The following is a 16,099-nucleotide window of genomic DNA, read 5'->3' on the forward strand; positions in this document are numbered from 1 at the left end:
AAGGCATTCGTGATTTAAGATGATCTTGAGCAGAGAGCATAAAGAGCCTTCTGTCAGAGAAATGACCCAGAGTCCACGCTCACTCTGGAGTGAACTGCAACAAGAAACTGGCCGAAAAACAAATATTATTGAATAACAAGAACAATAGCATACAAACAAACTGAGGAATACAGTTTTTACATTATTTCAAACATCAAAGGAACAAATCAATAGAGAATAAAAAACAAAAAATAAATGAATAAAATTACAGGGGATATATAAATTACAAGAAATACGCATACGAAAAATTATTCAAAAAAATCCTTTTTGCATACATCCTTATCGCTTCTTAAAAATATTTTAAATGTATTTTATGGTTTAAATTTTAAGATCAATTTTAAACAAAAACACTAGGTTTATTCTTGGCCATTTTTTTTTTGTGTAAATGGGACTTCCCATATTATTATTAAATGAATAATCAAATTTTGCTCCAAAGTTTTTTATTATTATTGTTATTATTATTATTATGTCAAAAAATTACCTTTACAAGAAAACTTAATTTCTAATTTTTTTTTTTAGATTTAACTATAAAAGATATTGAACATCAAACCAAAACATTTGTGTATATGTGCATTCAAAAAACAGACGTATTCTGGATTCCTCTTATAATTCACAAAAAGTGCACGCAGATTCAATGTTTCTAAAAAAAAATTAACAACCTGTTTCACTGTATAAATTAATTTGATTAGTTTGTCACTTCTTTAACTTTATTGGTGAGACAGTATTTATTTGACAAGTTCCAAACTTTTTACCACTCAATCTGCTCAAATAAGCAATTCCAAAAAGGTTTGCATTTAGGCAACAATGTGGTTCTGCAAAACTTTTAAAATGTAGAACTTATTCAATTTATTGCCTATAATTTTCACACCATTATAACTTAACTAATTAGTATGTAACAGGTTGGATTTAGAGGACATACCAGATAAGAGCTGAACAAGACAACCAGGAACTGCATCAAATGCTATTGCAAATTCTTTGGCAGTAATCACAATAATAAAGAAATTGACCATTACTTTTGAATAATTGTCGCACCAATATAATATCATTACTGTACCAATTTCTATAAAATAAAGATTTATTTTTAAAGGTTATCCATTTGTTATACATCACTGTATAACAAAGGTTATAGAGCACTGATTTATGTGGAGAAAAAATATGCTTGTAAATAAGCATCCATAGTAAACATACCCGTTAATGAAAAGAGGAACGTTTTATTGGCACCTTGTTAATATCAAAATCACACCTTAAAATAATTCTAAACCCTCCACCTGGTCAAAAACTAATTCAGGGATGATGCTCCAAATTTTGCCTTTATTCAGGCAATTCTTAATCTATTTGTTTTTAAATAGCCTATACGGTGTTGAAGTTAACAACATGGTGACCACTATCTTCAAGTGGCCTGCACAAAATTGTCTTCTTTAAATAATGTGGTGTGCTCCTTCATATCAAATTGAACAAAAAATTATCCACCTCTTTTATGACTAAATGTGGAGCATTTAGTGGAGCATAAAAGTGGAGCATCGAATGCAAGAGCCGTGTATACTAAACGTGACAATCCTTCAGTTTTGGCTTTAATATCCCCCCTTGACTTACAAATCTCTCATTAACCATAAGTTTATATTTTGTTGCTTTCCTATGAAAAGAAAAACGTGCTGACGTCATCAGCGGAAGGGCGGGGCTAAAGGTTCACTCGACTCAATGTGTTCTGGTGAGTTGACAGACAAAAACAAAACTGCAGAGCAAAAGAAGCGGCATATACTCGTTGTTTTAGATTTTAGTTTAAGCGTGTTTATAACCTTAGTTTATTCGCGCAACATTTGAGAATTTATTACGCTGGTGCTCATCGCATCTTGTGTTTATTGATGTGTGTTAGCAAGCTAGCCTACTGTAGCTCATTGTACAATGAGAACCACAGAGAGTGAATTTACATCCATTTGAATAATTCTATACTAAAATCACTACAATAATTTTTAAATACATCTTTCATAACTCTTTATAGCTATAACCAAGCCTGTATTGTTTTATTGTAAAGAGGATTAATGACATCATGACGCTATTGATTTTTTTCTCACGTCCAGCTCGACAAACATGGACCAGAAGATTCCGTATGATGATTATCAGCTGCCGGTAGTGTTTCTTCCCTCCTATGAAAACCCTCCTGCATGGATCCCTCCACAAGAAGTACTGAACACTACTAGTGCACTTCATTTAATCTTATCATTTGTAATCAAACATAAATCCTAATTATCATCTTTCTTCTTTGTAATCAGAGGATTCATCACCCTGACTATAACAATGAGCTCGCCCAGTTCCTACCTCGCACTATAGTGTTAAAAAAGCCCCCTGGTGCACAGCTGGGCTTCAATATCCGTGGAGGAAAAGCCTCGCAGCTTGGCATATTCATTTCAAAGGTGAGTTCAGCTGTGCTAGTTAAAAACTTGTTTGTCTATTTAAACAATTGACTTAATCGTATGTTGTTTGTGACAGGTGGTGCCAGATTCAGACGCCCACAGGGCAGGACTTCAGGAGGGTGATCAGGTGCTTTCTGTCAATGAAGTGGACTTTCAAGACATTGAGCATTCAAGGGTAAGATCTGACCTGTCAGTCTACGAACGGAAGAACACTGACTGGATATGCCTCTGGATGGATGTGCCTCTAAGCTCAATTGGTCTAATCTTTGATTTGTTTTCTAGGCAGTGGAGATTTTAAAGACAGCAAGAGAGATTTTGATGAAGGTTCGATATTTCCCTTACAGTGAGTATTACAATAATTAATATGACATGACAAATCAGACATTTCCTTTACAGTTTTGAAGAACAAATATCAAATGCAATAGAGGTAAAGTTGGTTTTATATTTGCACATTCGTTCATTTAGCAGTCTCTATATTGTTTACCATGTTACTTTGAATATTCGATCTGAATTAGCATGCGAGTATGACTTCTAAACAACAGTAACACTATCTAATTCACTGTGAACAATGTTGTACTTTGATAGTCATTTGTTGCTAATATGATTTCCCTATTTACAATTTGCAAAGAATATTTTTCTGAAATTATATTACTAAGGAGAAAGTCTGAATATCCGAAAATAAAACCAACTTTACCTCTATTCAAATACACGCCATATAGTAAAAGATGCAAGCACGCTGCATTTTCTCACAACACAACGAAAATGTTTCAAGGGGACCCTAAAACATGACGGACCAAGCTATTTAGGTTATGGTTATTTAGGCTAATAAATACTAAAGACACGGGAATCGGGATATGAAAAAAAATCTTTCAAAGATTACCTAAAACTTCACTGAGCATTATCGCGGACAATACTCACAGCACAGCGGTGTCCGTCACATTTTTGGGTCCACTTGAAACATTTCTGTTGTGTTGTGAGAAAATGCAGTGCGTTTGCCAAATTGTTTGAGTTGTGAGAGTGTAGCACGTTTTTTTAAAAATGTGTTTGCGTTGTGAGGATTTGCAGTGTGTGTGCAGTCAAACAGATGAAGATCGTTTCTCAATTTGCTGTTGTTTTTTGTAATTGCATGAGTTTTCTTAAATTGCAGCATGTTAAGCTTTCTCGGCCACTGTATGTAAGGGTTAAAATCAGATTTTTGTTTCTTATTAAAATCAGGGTTATTTCAGCAAATATTGATTTTGACTGTTTAAAAACTAATATAAACATGTCTAAAACACAGCAGTTTTTATAACATAATTTTGATCTTATTTCATGCAAACAAAGCTATTTCTTTAACATTTTTATTTTAAATATAGAAGAAATGTCTAAGAATAATACAAAAATCACATCTTATTCAAACATAAAATATGTGCTGCCAAAGTATACAAAACTTCATGAAAGATTTTTAGGTTCACTAAGTGTCATATTAGCAGACGTCTTCTGTAAATCATGGCAAAAATGTGTGAAAGTTTGTGTTTTTGCTCTGAGGAAAGAAAAAAAAGAAACTGGACTCATTCTTCAGTATGGAAGTAGAGAATTACAGTTAGTTATTAGACGCTCTGTAGTTATGAAATGACTTAATAACTATAATGATTTGACATTCAAATTTTTAAATACTGAAACTGTATGATAATATATTTAAAAAAATATATATGTTGGCGTCATGGTGGCGCAGTGGGTAGCATGATCCCCCCACAGCAAGGGTTTGAGCCCCAGCTGGGTCAGTTGGGATTTCTGTGTAAGTTTGCATGTTTTCCCCGTGTTAGGTCAGGTTTCCTCCGGGTGCTCTGGTTTCCCACACAGTCCAAACACATGCGCTATAGGTGAATCGAATAAGCTAAATTGGCCATAGTGTATGTGTATAAATGCAAGAGTGTGTGGGTGTTTCCTAGTGTTGGGTTGCAGCTGAAAGGGCATCTGCTGCGTAAAACATATGCTGGATAAGTTGGCGATTCATTACGCTGTGGTGACCCCTGATTTAATAAAGGGACTAAGCTGAAAAGAAAACGAATTAATGAACGAAAAAATATTTTGGGAGATGTCTGCGAGAATGGGGGGCTATATCATATCAAGAACCACTGCATTAGTCTAGTTAAAATAATTAAAACAGGGGTGTCCACACTCAGTCCTGGAGGGCCGGTGTTCTGCAAAGTTTAGTTCCAACTCTAATCAGACAAAGCTGGGCTTGCTAATTGAGCTCTTACTAGGCTTTCTAGAAACATTCTTGCTGGTGTGTTGAGACAAGTTAAAATCTGCATGGACACTGGCCCTTGAGGCCCGAGTTTAGACACCCCTGGCTTAAAAGGATGGCTCAGTCAAAAGTTTTAACTTACTGACCCTCAAGTGGTTCCATACCTTTATAAGTTTCTTTTTTCTGTTGAACACAAAATAAGATAATTGGAAGAATGTCATAAACCTGTAACCATTGACTTTCATAATAGGAAATACTAAGGAATTCAGTGGTTACAGGTTTCCAACATTTTTTCAGAGTAACTTTTTTGTGTTCAACAGAAAAAAGAAACTCAAACAGGTCTGAACGAGTGAGGCGTGAGCAAACGATGACTGAATCCTCAGTTTTGGGTGAACTTTCCCTTCAAGTGACTGTTTCTGGCTGTGCTTGACATCATGAATGTGTTTCCAGATTACCAGCGGCAGAAGGAGAGGACAGTCCACTAGGTGTCAGAGTAGACCTTCAGGAGCGCAGCAGTGCCGTGACGCAGCGATGAGGCGTTGGTGTGTCAGTGAGAAAGGCTCGTCTCCTCTGCATCATCTTCCTCCCACAAACTCTTTTCTCTGCCTAAAAGACTGCTCAAAGAAATCATCTTCAAACACTCCAGCACATGCCTTGATGATTCACATCTAGCGCTGGCTTTTCCAGATGCGTCTCCTGTTTGTGTGCTTTCATCTGCGAAAACAAGCATATTCTTTGGGACATGAAGAGAAACACATGCTAGAAGTCTTATTTATTAAAAGAACTATATAGAAGTGTAGGGCTAAGGGAAATTCCTGAGTAATTTAGTTTATAAAATGACTGATGTTATAATGACTAATATATCTTGTATTCTTTAAAACCTTTTTCTTTTTTAAGTACATTTCAGTCGTGCATAAGCATTTTGATGTCCTGCTGAAAAACACATTGCTACTGACTAGTTAAATGTCATTAAATTGTGCACATACACTGTGTAGTTTATGTCCAAATGCCATTTATCCACATTTTTTCAAATAAATATGTAGGATCCCATGATGTTCTCTGATGGGTGAAACCTGGACTGAATCGCAGGATCTAGTCATAAAACGTCTATTGGCAAATTTTGGGTGAATAAAAGAAATGTAGTGATGTAAAACTTACCTTATTGCAATATGGACTAGTGTCTGAATATTAAACCTCTCAAGGCTATTTTAAGTCTGCATGTTTTGTGTGTCTTCACGAATGAATGAATAAGTTCTGTTTAAAACACAAACTCAAGCGCGTGTTGGTTTAGACACTCGTGGTGTTTCCAGGATCTGCAATCTCACTATAAGAACGTTCATATGCAGAACTGCTTTGACAGTCACTTCATCTAAGAGTATTTTGCCATTTTAAGCTAGGAAAAACTATTACACAAGAACTGAAACGTCTTCTCGGCATTCCGGCAAAATAAGAGTTCTGTGGACAGGATTATACTATTGTCCAGTAGAATATATTTCTAATAATAATAATAATAATAATAAACTACATTGAGATTATTTTCCCCATAAGCTAATAAATACTGTTTGCGGATTTAATTAAATGGACTGTTTTGTTACAAAATGTATTGCTTACATGTTTTGCATGCTCAGCATAACTGAGTACACCCCATTTTGAAAATAAATATTTTTATCTATTTCTCGGTGAATATAGGTCCTATATTTTGGTGCATTTAAACAAAACAGATTTATTTAACAGATATATTTATTAAATAATATTTTAGCCAACAATTGTTTTTAGAATTGGAAAGATAATACATTTATATTCATGCTAAATATACATTTTTAAATTACAAACTACAAAATTTAACACCAACATTTTTATTTATTTTTTGCTCTTTTTAAAATGTCTTTAATATTTTTCCCTAACATATACATTTGGTCTACTAATTTTTTAATCATTATCGTAAGTTATTTTGTTAGATTAGCTCCAGATTTGGCTTTAGTACTGACTAAAGTATATGCACAAACATAATATTGTAAACATCCTATAGAAAATATATATTTTTATTGAGTCCAGAAAAAATAAACAAAAAAATTAATTTTGATTAAAAAAAAAAGAAAAAAAATTAATTTCTACATACGGAAAAAGGTGTGTGGAAGGGTGTAAGAAGTAAATTTCTACATACGGAAAAAGGTGTGTGGAAGGGTGTAAGAAGTAAATATTATAATCTCAGAAATGGCAACTTGTGTTAGTGTTAGTAAAGTTAATCTACACTACTTGACAAAAGTCTTGTCGTCTATCCCAGTTGTAAGAGCAACAAATAATAACTTGACATCTAGTTGATCATTTGCAAAAGTGGCAGAAAGTAGATTTTTCTGATAAATCATCTGTTGAGCTGCATCCCAATCATCACAAATACTTCAGAAGACATATTGGTACCTCCATGGATCCAAGAATTTCATAGTAATCAGTCAAGTTTGGTGAAGGATAAATCATGGTTTGGGCTTACACTCAGTATGGTGATGTGCGAGAGATCTATAGAGTGGATGACAACATCAACAGCCTGAGGTATCAAGACATTTGTGCTGCCCATTACATTACTAACCACAAAAGAGGGCGAATTCTGCAGCAGGATAGCGCTCCTTCTCATACTTCAGTCTCCACATCAAAGTTCCTGACAGCAAAAAAGGTCAAGGTGCTCCAAGATTGGCCAGCACTGTCACCAGACATGAACGTTAGTGAGCATGTCTGGGGTAAGATGAAGGAGGAGGCATTGAAGATGAATCCAAAGAATCTTGATGAACTCTGTGAGTCCTGCAAGAACATTTTCTTTGCCATTCCAGATGACTTTATTAATGAGTTACTTGAGTCATTGCAGAGATGTATGGATGCAGTCGTCCAAGCTCATGGGAGTCATGCACAATATTAATCTAGAGGCCTTTGCCTTTCATATAAGCCACTTCTGATACAAATCATCAACTAGAAGTCAAAGTATTATTTGTTGTTCCTAAAACTTGGATAGGCGACTAGACTTTTGTCACAGATTGGTGGACATGCAGACACTACGCTGGGTATTCTACAATGATTATGTAAACTAATAATGCGCAGTGCACTAAATATACCTTCCAAAATCAATAAACAATCTTATTAAGAACAATGAATGAAACAAAAAGCCTTCAAAAGAACAATATAATTTATTTAAAATAGTGAATGTACAAAACCATATTACCCTTCAGTGAGTTAGGACTTCATACATATGAAATTCAAGTTCCCAAACTCAAATCTACACATCCATCCTTCCTCAGAATGAAAACATCTGTAATAAATACAGGCAACTTTGCAACCCGACTGTCCTGACAAATGCCTTTGCATGAATGCACTGCTGTCAAATTAAAGAGATAGTTCACCCACAAACTACCTCACCATTTACTTACATGGTTACAAACCGTTATGAATTTCTTTATGCTGTTGAACACAAAAGAAGATATCTTGCAGAATGCTGAAGACGGTATTCATTGAGTCAATGGTTACAGGATTCTATCTATCTAAAAAGGACTTTTGTGTTCAACAAAAGAAACCCAAACACCTGTAAAGGGCGAGGAAATTATAAAATTGTCAGTTTTGGCTGAACTACTCCTCTAAAGACATAAGTGTAAAGCACAGGACAGCTCCATCAATCAGTTTCTTCACTATCCCTCTGCCTGTTACAGGCAAATGAACAAATACCACTTCAAGTAATAAATCCTGAGGTAATACTACTTCATGTTTTGGTCTGCTTCGCTCTTATTACAAGGCCACAAAACACAGGTTCTCTCATTGTTGCTTGGTGTCACTCATTATCACACGCACAAACACACACCTCATTTAAAAGACGCACGGATATAAATATGCAAACAAAGAATGGCATTGCAGGAGAGCCTCTCCCAAAACACGGAGACTTAAAAGAAATATTAAACATGTTTGACTACTTACAAGCTATTCAACTGCCATTAACACCACTTAGGTGTGGCTTCATCAAACCATCTAATAATAAATTACAAAGCAAAAAGGTCATTCACGAAAATGAACCACCTTCAGAATGGTATTAAACTAAATTAGGAATTAGAGCTGCATAGTGATTCCTCTTTTTCGAGCACCATTGATGGCGTAAGAACCTCTAGTGTGGATAATTGGATGTGCTGTGATTGTAAACATCTACTCTGCGAGCAGGAGGGAGGAATAGAAGTGTGGTGTGAGGTAACTGGACCAGAGCTACAAACCGTCTGCTCTTTTTTTTTCTTTTCTTCTCAGTTTGAAGTCATTTTTAGCTGCTGTCCTCGTTCTCTTGAGCGTCTCTGGTCGAGCTCTCATCCACGTTCTCGAGCGAGTCTCCGCGCTGGATGGACAGCTCTGCGGGGTCCATCATGGCCAGTTCGCTCTGGATGGGGTACAGCCATGGCTTATGATCTGGAGAGTTTGCTGCTTTCCAGGCAGGGTAGTTTTGTCCAGCTTTATGAGCGCTTCTCAACACCTGAGGAATGACAGAAGAGAATGAAGGAGTGGCACTGGTATCGCCGGAAGTGACACTGAACTTTGGCCGTTTTCTTCAGTCTTGTGTAACCCAAACAATGTGACAGAATCAAGTTTTACCTCATTTTCTAGAAGTGCAGTGACTCAAATTGCAGCAAGTCTTTTTTGTTCAAGTGTTACTATAAATAAGCAGCATTTCTGGATTCTGACTTGGCAACATCAAGTACAGTAAAAAATATCTGTTCATTTCTGTGTTTTGTGATTCACATGTGTTTTCTGTTTATTTACGGTTGTGAATTGCGTTATGGGATCTTGATCTCTGCTCTGTCCACTTTTGATGTTGAAAATTCATCTCTACAGTTTAACAAAGTGACTTTTATTGACATTTATTAGTTTGAAATAATACAATAGGGTTTCTGCAGGTCTCATCAAGTTAGATTTAAGACATTTTTAGGACCGTTTTGATTGAACTTTTAAACTTCTATAGGGCTTAGCTCTAAGGATTTTTTTTTAAATATCCCAGTTAGAAAACATTTTCACTTGCCCTTTTAAAAATTATTAAAATGTAATATATTTAATAATAAAATAATAATAATTTACCCAGAGATGGGTTGAGGCTGGAAGGGCATCCGCTGCGCAAAAACGACCCCGGATTAATAAAGGGACTAAGCCGACAAGAAAATGAATGAATAATAATAATAATGAAATATACAAGTCAGGTCAGTTTCCTCAGGAGTAAATAAATGTAGAACCTAAACATGTTACTGTAAGGAAAGTAACTAAATGCTTTTAGCAAATAAAAAGTTAAGAGTTTTATTAAGATGAATTGTTGGTGATTGTTTGGGCGTTAATGGTGAGATTGGATAGCTATACATGAACAAAGGAAAATTAAGACCTGTTTAGGACCTACAACACAATATTTCTGTAGATTTAGGACTTTTTAAGGCCGTAAAATTAGCTTTAGAGATTAAAGACATTTTAAGACCCTGCTGATACACTGATATAAGAAATAAAATAAAGAGAAATGATTTACTGCAGTTTATTATAAGGTATTTGTACTGTAATCACACAACACCATCCCAGACAATACATCCATTTAAACTGCTAAAAAATGTTAATAAACGTCACTTTGTTTTTTTACTTTTCCATGAATCACAAAATACAGAAAGCTGCTCATTTACAGTGTATCACTTGTGCAATACTGCCCATAAAACGAAATTTAATGTGAATGACCTGCCGTTTGGTTTAATATAGACAAAGTAGTTGAGTAATCATAAAAGAATAAAAATCATCATTATACTTTAAAAAGTAACATTGTAGCACCATGTAGAGATAAAGACATCCTGATTTGGTGTCCACATTAAATTGAATTAACAAAAGGACTTACATTTTACTTACTCCCAGAGACGTTTATATCGAAGTTGATATTTAGCCACACCATTTTGGTCTTTTGAAACATCAAATTTTTACGAGGTGGGTCATTAGCCCAACATTCAACCCCAACCTGGAGGACCAGGACATACACACACACACACACACACACACACACACACACACACACACACACACACACACACACACACACACACTACAGCTTACGCAATTTACCTATAGCGCATGTCATTGGACTTGTGGGGGACACCGAAGCACATGGAGGAAACTCACGCAAACTCATATAACGTCATCTACATAAATAAATAATAAAACAACCTGCAATTTGTGAAGTGTGTAACGATCCAGACTTAGATTTTACCAGTACACATTTAAATAAATATATAAAATATCAAGTTAATAATATATATATATTCACGTAGCCTATAAGAGATGTCTTTTAAAGGAGGTTTTAAACCAGTTTTTGTCACCTGATCAATGATCAGCAGAAAAACAAACACCTCATTGTTATAATGGTGTACATCACGGCAAGTGTGATGTATAAACGACGTTATCAGTGTGCACTTTGAACAGAGATACTGTGAAGACTGCAAACAGTCATACCATGAGCAGGAATAATCGAAAACGACAGAAAAAAAAGAACATTTCCAAAGTTCAAAATGCAATTGCTTCCTGTGTCAAGATTAGGCATGGGACGATAACTGGTTTCAAGGTTTACCGTAGTTTGGAAAAGTCATGCTTTAAAAACTGCTATAATTTCCTGTTATGTCACTTCTAAGGTATATGCAAGTTTATGTTTTTTGAACATATTTCAGAGCAGTAATCACACTACCGTGATATTTCTATTCAAGGTTATCATGTCGTCAGACTCTCATACCAGCCTATGCCTAGTCAGGATTGTGATGAACAAATGATTATTAAAGATCAGATGTGATTTAATATGAGTCCTAGTGACTTTCTTCTCTGTAAATGAAAAAAAAAAAAACGGCTGTAGTCATGCTGCCTACCAGCAGAACAAGATAAACTAGTTTCACATTGGCACAGCTAGTGCTGCGTGAGCGTCTTCAGTACAAGATCTTCCAGCAGCTTTACCATGGCAACCACTGTGATTTCACAATCCTTAAACACACGCATCCTCACAGAGAACAGCCCCTGAATCATCACAAACACACAAACATGTCTACTTACTTTTGGAGCCAGGACCTGAGATGCTTTGTTGACAACCCACTTCGGAAGAGACCCTAAAAAGAAGAAAAAAATCTTCAGAAAACAATGCAAATGTCCGATGTAAATGAAAGAAGTGCTGAATGTGTTCATACCTTTAGGATCAGCTTGTGAGAGGTATGTGAAAGTGCAGCTTTGGGGCCCTGTTGGTTTGATCAGGTAACCGGTCATTAGGGAAACGGCCCTCACGAGATCCTTTCGTGGAGGATATTTCTTAAAATTACAATAAAAAACATGTGTTTATTAAAGATGCAACTCATTTTAATCAACTACCAATAAATCTGTTTAACTATAGTAGAAATGATCAAGTTCAAAACACATACATTGGTTTAATTAGTTAGTACTTTATTTGTCCCCGTAGAGAAATTTCATGTCCAGGATACACTCACCGAGACTTCTGACCTTTCACATTTTGCATATATATATATGTAACTGCTACTGAGGGAGGATGAATTTAAAACTTAATTGCTTGGGGTATAAATGATAAATTTTTCCTATTTCTTACACATCTGGGAACACAATATCAACGGCCTGATGGTAACAATTGGAATGTGTTGGATAAAGGATGTCTCTCATCATTGAGTATTTTTACATGGACACCAATAATCTGTTTTTAATATAATTAAGACAATACTCTGATTAAGAGTCCACCATGTAAACAGCAATTTGATTAACTTAATCTGATTAAGGTCAACATTGAACTTAAGAAAAATCAAATTAAGACATGTGGAGTATGCCGATTTTAGACGTGTTATTGAAGTGCAGACATGTAAACACCTTATTCAAACTATTGGACTATTGGACAAGTAGGACTTTTTGCTGCGATTTGTGACAGTATATTCTATACACACAGGGCTGTTTGATACTATTCTCTGCACCTACTGAGTCAGTGAAGGACCACAGACACACACACTGCAAAATATTAGGTGTGCGATATGAAATTCCATTAAAACAACACTCTTCCAGCAGTTCATACTCGCATTCAATATCTTGTTTTTCACAGCAGGGATGCATGAAATGTTCATGAATGAAAGTGAAAGTGCCAAACTGCAGTAAAAGTCGAAAAGGAAAAATGAAACACCCAAAATTACATGAAACTCCGAAGGAAACGTGGATAGCGTATTGACGCAATGACGTTAATCAAAATATGTGCTATAACATGTAAAACGGGATCATGAAAAGAACATTCAAAAAGCAACTCATGTAAACACCTTAATCATATTATTGTCTTATTCAGATTAAGGCAAATGATTCAATTATTGACGTCCATGTGAACGTAGTCATTGACAATTATGGTAGCCTTAATTAGTTCTCTTTCTTTGCATTTACCATCAATGCTCTTTAGTTTTATTGCCAACAACTTACTGGCTGTTGTTACCAACTTCTCAACAGATTACACAAAACGTGAAAATACTTTTAATAAAACTCATTTGAAAAGAGTTTTGAACTCAGTGTTGAAGGTAATGAGTCATTTAAATACCTCATTACTTCAACTTAAATGGAGTAAGCTCACTGCACTCATATAGATCAGTTTTTTAACTTGTTTGTAGCTATTGGTTTCCTCAAACGGTTTGAGTTGCCTTTACTTATTAGGTTTTACAGTACTCAGTTGGTTTGAGTTCTATTCATTTATCGGGTTTTACTGTGCTCGAATTGCTTCACTTACTCAAATGGATTAACTTCACAGTACTCATTAGGATTAGTTTTTGAACTTAAATGGGTTGTTGCAGCCGGTTTCCTCAAACGGTTTGAGTTACCTTAACTTTTTGGGTTTTACAGTGTACTCTGTTTAGTGTTAAACAAGCATTTTTCAAGCTTTAGCTGATATGCAAAAAATAATAAATTGATCAAAAATCTGGCAATAACATTGACAACAATAAAATGGTGCATCTCAAAATGACCAATCAAATCCTAATTAATGAAAATAAAATGTTTAAAATACTCAGTGTTAGAATATTTTTAAATTGACATAAGTTTTATGGGTTGAAATCTGTTTGAAAGTCATTATTTTTCTCATTTTAAGTCTACAACCTATTTATGACTGTGCATAATGATAAAAGAAGGTGTAAGCAAATAAAAGACGTACCGGATGTTTCACTGAGAAGTTAATGATCACATACTCATTTTCAGACGCCTGCCATGAGCGCAGGGTCACCACATCTCTGTTTTTCAATGGTTTCGGACAAATCCCTGTGAATTAAGTAGAAAAATAAAGTCTTTTTACAGCCCGTAGGTCTATAAATAGCTTTTACTGACTGGGAAAGAAAAAAAGAGGAACAAAGCTATCCTGGTGTTGACTATAAATACACACAAAAACATGCTCCCAGTAGCCTTATCTTCAGCCGTTACTGCAGTCACATTAGAAGAACAAGAGCTTGAGGACTATTCAAATAACTATCATCAAACATTATAGAATAACTCTCAACATAAGGTTTCAAACTGCTACAGATACAACACTGAACACGTGACTCACATGAATAGTAGCCCACATCAGCATTATGAGCCAGACGGGCGATGTCAAAACTCTCCAGCATGGTAGGGTCCCATGTTTTCCGGTACTGGCCGTCATGAAGAACATCATACATGGTGGCAGCAGATACATCCTTTATGTTTATTTGACACTGTATTGGAAACAAAGGCATTTGCATGTGTGTTGTTATGGCAGCAGTAGCTACACATGACATGTAAATAAACTGAAATTTAATATATGTGATGCAGAAAATAAAATATTTTGAGTAAAATCTACTTAATTGTTTATAATATATGTCTAACTCACTATAAGACTATGGTGTACTGTAGCTATGTCACTTCTACTACTAAAGTTTATTATTTTCTTCATCAATGACAATTATATTGATATGTATAAAGGCTGAAAATCTGTTTAAGGTACTCTTTAACAATATAAAATCCTACACACACACACACACACCATAAACAGTTTGATTAGACGTAGGCAAACATCTTACCCTGATTTTGTGCACTTTGCTGTAGTTTCCTTTGTTGTTAATAGAAGCAGATAAAGGGGCCTGCTCGACCCAAACCTCCATGTCATTTTTATCATACTTGTTGACCCAATTCTCCGTAGACAAGCATTGTCTCTTGAACTCAGCGAACATGGATTCATCTGGAAGGATTCCTGAACCGCGAGACATTCTGAAAAGACAATTTCACCAATGAAAATCACAGCGAAAGTACAAGATTCGTCTGAGGGATGTCGCTTGTGTCAAGACTCGATATCTCTGGTCTCTGTTCAGTATGAGCAGCGCTTATTGTAGTCGCAGTCAGATTAACATTTCAAGCTCGACAAGATTTTTTCGCAAATTCCTTACCTGGCGTCGACGTAAGCGCGTGGAAAAATCTCGTCACCGCTTCCGGAAGTAGGACAGGTGTATTCGTGTTACAAAACCAGCAGAGCGCAGCCAGCGGTACTGAACGACAGTGATTTTACACAATGACATTACGTTGATTTATACTCAAGAAAAACTGCAGACAAACTGCCACAAACCGGGTGTGTCGAAACGCCCATATTGATGGGTCATTCAGGTGTGGGTCCAGTGGTCTCACTGATTCGATTTACATGATTAATTCATAACTGAATCCCAACGAGCTGAGAACACCGCCCAGAGTTCACCCACCGAAACCCTTCAAAATAATCACCGAGAGGAAACTCATTGTGTCGGACAGACTGGATGGTACCAATGGCAGAGACACTGAATGGACGAAGCACTTTAAGTTAAAAACTGAGAATTACTTTGTTAGATAAGATGTATTAGGCCATCTGGGGGAAAATAATAATGCCTGTCGTTGATACTTAATAATACGGCACATAGAGATACCCACCAATATGTCTTTTGTCTACTTAGTGTAACAACAATATATATGTACCACAAATCTGGCCTATTTAAGTACAGTTTACACGCATACACACAATTCAATATCAGTTCCTTAAGAACATAAGAAGACTTTTTAAATAACCTTGATTTTCAATCACACAAAAATATTATTTTTAATCTTATTTTGACCCCTTATTTTCTGGGAAAAACTGCAGTGATGTGTTTCATACCTAATAATCCATGAAATTGAAACAGAGTGTTCATGTAGTCCCTTAATTACATTTATTCAAACATAGTAAACTTTTAGCAACAATCTTGCATTTTAAATGAAAAAGGTGAATATATAGCTAAAATTAATCATTTACAAGAAGTTTGGTTCTTCTTAGCAACAGGTTTTGATGATAAGTGAATCAGAATGCAAATGTCACCCAATGCAAAATAAAGTAAATTCATTCATACATTTTTCTTTAGTATAGTCCCTT

At 35.5% G+C, this 16,099-nt stretch overlaps 2 protein-coding genes across 5 annotated transcripts; one reads left to right on the forward strand and one right to left on the reverse strand.

Moving 5' to 3' along the window:
- Window positions 1-1,699: 1,699 nt before the first annotated feature.
- pdzd11 (PDZ domain containing 11) lies at window positions 1,700-5,892 on the forward strand. 3 transcript variants are annotated; one of them, XR_015506684.1, is made up of 6 exons: window positions 1,700-1,747; window positions 2,118-2,220; window positions 2,310-2,450; window positions 2,527-2,625; window positions 2,733-2,877; window positions 3,429-4,487. XR_015506684.1 is itself a non-coding variant. In NM_212957.3 (6 exon segments), coding segments are annotated over 5 exon segments (429 nt in total). In that variant the 5' UTR covers window positions 1,717-1,747; window positions 2,118-2,127; the 3' UTR covers window positions 5,166-5,892.
- Window positions 5,893-7,834: 1,942 nt separating this feature from the next.
- Window positions 7,835-15,224, reverse strand: stard14 (START domain containing 14). 2 transcript variants are annotated; one of them, XM_087279941.1, is made up of 7 exons: window positions 15,114-15,224; window positions 14,751-14,937; window positions 14,258-14,405; window positions 13,871-13,974; window positions 11,880-11,997; window positions 11,749-11,801; window positions 7,835-9,169 (listed from the first exon to the last, which is right to left on the reverse strand). In XM_087279941.1, exons 2-7 carry the CDS (start codon window positions 14,934-14,936, stop codon window positions 8,963-8,965), a joined length of 816 nt encoding a protein of 271 aa, XP_087136067.1. In that variant the 5' UTR covers window position 14,937; window positions 15,114-15,224; the 3' UTR covers window positions 7,835-8,962.
- Window positions 15,225-16,099: the final 875 nt, after the last annotated feature.

This window comes from Danio rerio, chromosome 14 (assembly GCF_052040795.2).
Source record: "Danio rerio strain M-AB ecotype USA chromosome 14, GRCz13ab, whole genome shotgun sequence".
Taxonomy (NCBI): Eukaryota; Metazoa; Chordata; class Actinopteri; order Cypriniformes; family Danionidae; genus Danio; species Danio rerio.